The following is a 5,722-nucleotide window of genomic DNA, read 5'->3' on the forward strand; positions in this document are numbered from 1 at the left end:
AAGGATCACCTGTGTGAGAATCCCTCTCCTTCTGGTCTTTCGACCCTCCCCCCAGTCACCGTGCTCTGCCCTCTCACTCCAGACTGACTCAGGGTGAGATATTAAAGTGGCGCTGGAAAAAGGAAGTTGCATATTACATGAGATATTTCCTCAGGCCCCAAGCAAACCACCATGCGCAGCTTCCTCCATGAGTCGGGCATGTAAACATCCCTCTGTTTTGTCAGTTTTTTTCATCCACTTTACTTTTCTTTCTGATCACCTCAAAACTACTCAGTCAGACATTGCTGGTGGATTATCTACCATTTCTCGACATAATAAAAGCGCTCCCCCTCCCCAGAGGTAAACATAGGGTGAAATATTTCAGTGATTCTGAGGAAACAATGTTATGGTTACTTTACAGCTTGTCAAAGGGAGTTTGGGAGCAATGGGAAGCATACATGTCCCTCTCGTGGGGGACACAAACCAACAACCCAAAAACTGAGGCCAAAAATTAGCTGACAGATGCAACAATCAAAGACAACAAAGAAAAGCAATGCAATATGCACACCTCTTTTCTTACTCCTTTTCTCTATTTTGTGTCTGTGTGCGCGCGCGCGCGCGCGCGTGCATGCGTGCGTGTTATTTCACAGTACACACTTGTTTTAAAGCATTGGAGAAACATTACTTATAACCACAAATTTCATTTTAGGGAATGGTGAGACCGCTACATGAGTGACATGATACTAAATGTATAACGCTATAATAATTATTTCTAACCCATTCAGATGTTTCTTAGAGGTAAAATAGACATTTCGATTGATTTCAGCAACTCCCCATCAAACACTTAACAGCGGCGGTGGAGAGGCAGTCAAAAGCAGCGAACTCTGCGGCTTCTGTTTTATATTCTGCACCGAAGAAGAAGACAGAGAACCGCTACATCACACGTCAATCAAATCCAGGCCCCTCCTGTTTTGCATAACCATGCATGTGTGGTTTTTATAAAGGCAGTAACGCTGCACACAACTGTTGCAGGAGGACTGGGGCTCAACAGGGCACAAACAACCTTTCAATCTGGACTATTAACCACCAGCCCTGTAAATAAGATCCATTTCTTCTCAATATTATCAGCAACAATGACAGCCACCATCGTTTCTTCTTTCTTCGATTACAGTGAAGTGGCGAACAAGGTAACCAAACTAGTTTAGTAGTTTGATATCTAGACTAGCTGTGCACGACGTATAGTTCTAGTTAGTTAGCTTACACACATTACAGTAGCTAGCGCTACAGTAGCAATGTAACTTTTCGAGCTGCTTGCTAGACTGCTTAACGTTTGTCTAGCTCTCTTTATCCCCCCAGATAAACGAATTATCTAACATCTCTTTAACTTTATCATGGATATAACAAGTTTTTTACCTAGCATTACGTTGACTTGAAACGTGGCAAAAGTAGAATTAAAAAGTGGCAAGACAACGATCGTAGTCAAACGTGATGTGGGTGTTGATGTAGAAGTTGGACTAGAAAGTTAGATTGGTAGCTCTTGCTGTGTGTTAGCTACTCAGTACCAACTAACGATTTGCTAAACCACATACAATTTATCAAGTTGTCACATGTTTTTGTTGTCTTAGCTTGGTACTACCAGTAAGATAGCACTAGCTGTCTGTATCGACTAACTGTTTAGCTTCTTAGCTAGCTAACCTGCTAAAAGGTAGACTATAGCTACCATATAGTCAGTAAGTAATCAAGCAACGCCAATAAGCTATTTAATTTCGTTGAGTTATTAATTAAACTAGCCAGCGGTCTGCATACGCTCGCTTTGAATGTTGCATGCAAGTTGCAACTTGCAAAGTACCCAAGTAGCAAAACAACTGTAGAGTTCACGCCGTAGCAGTGTCAGCCATGTCGGGCTTGACTTCGCTGGCTAGAAACGGCTATAATCTATCTAGCATGTCGGTCCGCTGTTGTTAGGCAAGTACACGGTTGTTTCGATGGTACTATTAGATGCGGCAAATGGAATAAAAAAACAAAAGCAATCTAACAGTCTGATGAAATGTAATACTAAACTCAGCAACTAATCAGCAATGTCTTTAAACAAAGTTATACCTCTAAAGTTAGAACTTCATTCTTCAGAGACAGTGTAGTGAAACAAATCTAACCGTCTAGTAGTCTAGCTAACACATGCACTGATGCATGCCTTTCATGGCACACGTAAGAATGTGACGAACAATAATAACTGAAAAGGGTAAAGTTCATGCGAATACCTACAGTTAAGAGTTGCTTATTTATTTGTTACCCTAACCTTACCATGGGCTTTCCTATTTTATTTTATTGCAGCATAACAAAATGTTGAACTTCAACAACAACAGTCTTTTCGGTGGGTCCCACTCAACCACTGGCCCCTGCCCTAGTGCCAACCCCTCCTCCTGTACCCCCACTGGGTCCCTGCTGGACAGGAAGGTGGTGGGGGTGCCCTCTGGAGGAGGGCTGTTCCAGCGCCGCCATTCCGTCACCATCCCCAACGCCAAATTCAATCAGAACCAGTTCATCAACAGCCTCAAGACGGACCCGTCGGTCCTGATGGGCAGCGGCAACAACAAGGAGAACCGCTTCCGGGACCGTTCCTTCTCGGAGACGGGAGAGAGACTGAAGTCGGGTGGCTCCTTGTGCCTCGGCGGCGGAGTCGGTCAGGTGAACTCCAGCCGCTACAAGACAGAGCTGTGTCGGCCCTTCGAGGAGAACGGCACCTGCAAGTACGGAGACAAGTGTCAGTTCGCCCACGGCATCCACGAGCTGCGCAGCCTGAGCCGACACCCCAAGTACAAGACGGAGCTCTGCCGCACCTTCCACACTATCGGCTTCTGCCCCTACGGCCCCCGCTGCCACTTCATCCACAACGCAGAGGAGCGCCGCGGCCCCCCTCCGCTGTCCAGCTTCAACAAGCTGGAGCGTCCTCGGCTGCAGCACAGCCTGAGCTTCGCTGGCTTCCCCAGCTCTGGAGGTCTGCAGGACAGCCCCACCTCCGTCACCCCTCCACCCATGTTCTCCACAGAGGACCTGAGGGAGTGGCAGACCAACCCCTTCACCTACTCCAGCCAGGAGCTTGCCAACCCCTTCGGCCCCAGCCTCGGGGGGCCCCCTGTCTCTGAGCCTATGGGCCAACCCTCTCCCTCACCCACAACCCCCTACTTCTTTCGGCCCATGTCGCCCCCTTCCCCCCTGGACTCTCTGTCTGACCAGGAGGGCTACCAGAGCAGCTTGGGGAGCCAGAGTGGATGTGAGTCTCCCAGTCTGGAGGCCTCTCGCCGCCTCCCAATCTTCAGCAGGCTGTCCATCTCTGATGATTAGGAGGCTGCACCCGCCCACTGTCCTGGGATGGAGAGTTGAGCCTGAGTGAGTGAATGACTGAATGAATGACTGAATGAGTGAGTGAATGACTGAATGAATGACTGAATGAGTGAGTGAATGACTGAATGAATGACTGAATGAGTGAGTGAATGCTTCCCCGCCTGCCCTCTCACCCCATCACACCCCCACCCCACTCTGGGCCTTGTTTACAACAGAGGAGTGGACAGTTTTTGTGCAGTGTTGTAGCTACTGAGTAATATCAGAAAGGGGAGTGCCTTCTCTCTGCAGAGGAAGCGTAGCAACCCACTCTCCCCTCTTTCCCACCAGCTGTCCTCACTGAACCATCCCCCTCCACCCCCCCCACCCTGTCCCCCCCCCGGGTTGAATCTGATCAGGCAGCAGACAGCAGTGTGCTTTGTTTCCCCAAATGTGTTCTCCCTAAATCACTTTGAGCAATTAACAAATGAGAATGGGAGTTGTGCCGTGGTATAACCTGGTAATGAAGGAGGGGATGTGGTGGTGGGATCATGTCTGGAGGTCTGGGCTCCCTCCCAGTCGGCTTGTGTGTAGCAGTGCTGCACCTTCAGGTGGCCTTCCCGTGCCTTCACCCTCCCAGGCCTAGCTCCGAGAGGGCTCTCTTTTAGAGTAATCAGTGCCTCATCGAAGGGTTTTCCTTTCAAATTCAATAAGCAAAAACATTATACAGTAAGTTAAGCTCTAATGCCTTGTGTGCCCAAGAATATGTGGACCGTAATTGTTATTTCCATGTTTGATAATGGTCTAAATTTCTGCTCCTTCTCTATTTGGAATAATGTTTTTTGTTATGTTAATAAGGGTGACACAGATGGAGGTTTTGTTTATAGTTTATTAGACTGGAAATAAATTAATTTTCTTTGGTGCTATGCACCCTCTGTGTCTATGACGACCACCTCCACAAACCTGTGCTGACCTAAGTCGAGCGATCTGCTGGCTGTGTTTGTCATTGGTTGTGTTTGGAGGTGGCAGGTGCAGTCCTCCTTGATTTAGAAACTTACTTCTTCAGTTTGGCCTTTTTCAACCCCGCCTGACCAGTTCAGTTCTTTGAGATGACCCCACAGTTCACTGCCTGAAAATCAACTGAGCAAAATGTGCCCCTGTGTAGGTTCCACCTTGTTCAATATATTATTATTATTATTATTATTATTATTGTTTAGTTTGTTTTAAAGAACCTTCGTATGGAGGGTTTTGCTTGTCACTGCTTATTTAACTTATCAAAATGTATTTATTGCTGATCTTAAGCATTTTTTTATTTTTTATTTATCTGGATAATGAAACAATAGAATATATTTTCTTTTATGTTAAATTATGATCTTCCGTATTAATCGCAAGATTGTGAAGACCTGTTTTGTTATTTTTTTTCCACAGTTAATATATTATACTGCAATGACATTTTTTGTAACTACACTTTGATTTATTTTGAAAGTGAATCCTAATTTAAAACAAAAAATGCAAAAAGGGTTTTGCATTTTATTTATTCTTTTTATTTCTTTTTTTCCTCCTACCTGATGTTGGACTGTGGTTTAAGGTTTTCTTTGTCTTAATCCCTTTTCCAGTTGTGGCTGCAGCCACACTCACCGTCTAGAATGTAGGGTGTCAGTCCTGTTCATGTTCTGACAGTGTCTTTACCAGGATGAACATTCATTTTAGAAGTCACTAGAATCAGCTCCTTGCTGAAATTGAAAAATTGAAAGATTTTAAGCTCTTATTTGAATGAACCATGGAAGTTTCCCTAATCCGCAATAATGTGCACACATTTACTAGCACTTTTAGTTACCAAATTAGGTGATTTGTGTTAGTTTTTGTTTCGATGTTGTTGGACCACTTGTTCCCATGAAGTGCCTATCAATACATTCCAGGTATCCAAAATGTTGTGCCATCATATTTTTATATAGCAGATCAGATGAAAGCCTAAAATGTGTTGTAGCTGAGAATTAAGGTTAACAGGATTGACACATGAAAGCAACTGTTGAATGTATTCTCTTTCAGCAGCCAGCGCTGTTTACTACAGTCATTTATTTGTTCATGTACCTTTTGTAAATGACAGATTGCAGTTTAAAACCAATAAACCCAAACTTCTTTTGAAAAGCTGCAGTTATTATTTAAGATGACTTCACACCAGGACTCCCAATGAGAACAAACAACATTTTTCTATGTTGAACACAAGGAAGTTGTCATCTTTTGGCTCACATGTAGGACAAAGCAATTAAGTAGTTATGAAATATGCCATCCTACTGCAGTTGATTGCATATTTATCTCATAAAGTTGAGCAACTTCAGCCGTATTCTCAACAGAGGGTAATAATGTGTCTTCGAGCCAACGTTTTCAAGACAGGAAATCCAAGTTGTTCTCTCTGTGTTGGAAG

At 44.5% G+C, this 5,722-nt stretch overlaps 1 protein-coding gene across 1 annotated transcript; it reads left to right on the plus strand.

Annotated features, from left to right (window-relative positions):
* Positions 1-975: 975 nt before the first annotated feature.
* Positions 976-5,445, plus strand: zfp36l1b (zinc finger protein 36, C3H type-like 1b). Its single transcript, XM_062467336.1, has 2 exons — positions 976-1,166; positions 2,311-5,445. Exons 1-2 carry the CDS (start codon positions 1,113-1,115, stop codon positions 3,319-3,321), a joined length of 1,065 nt encoding a protein of 354 aa, XP_062323320.1. The 5' UTR covers positions 976-1,112; the 3' UTR covers positions 3,322-5,445.
* Positions 5,446-5,722: the final 277 nt, after the last annotated feature.

This window comes from Osmerus eperlanus, chromosome 8, assembly GCF_963692335.1.
Source record: "Osmerus eperlanus chromosome 8, fOsmEpe2.1, whole genome shotgun sequence".
Taxonomy (NCBI): Eukaryota; Metazoa; Chordata; class Actinopteri; order Osmeriformes; family Osmeridae; genus Osmerus; species Osmerus eperlanus.

Excerpts from the sequence above, each read along its gene's own strand:
- zfp36l1b (XM_062467336.1), top strand. The coding sequence starts at position 1,113 with ATGACAGCCACCATCGTTTCTTCTTTCTTCGATTACAGTGAAGTGGCG. Across the intron at positions 1,167-2,310 it reads ACAGTGAAGTGGCGAACAAG|CATAACAAAATGTTGAACTT; the intron begins GTAACCAAACTA and ends ATTTTATTGCAG.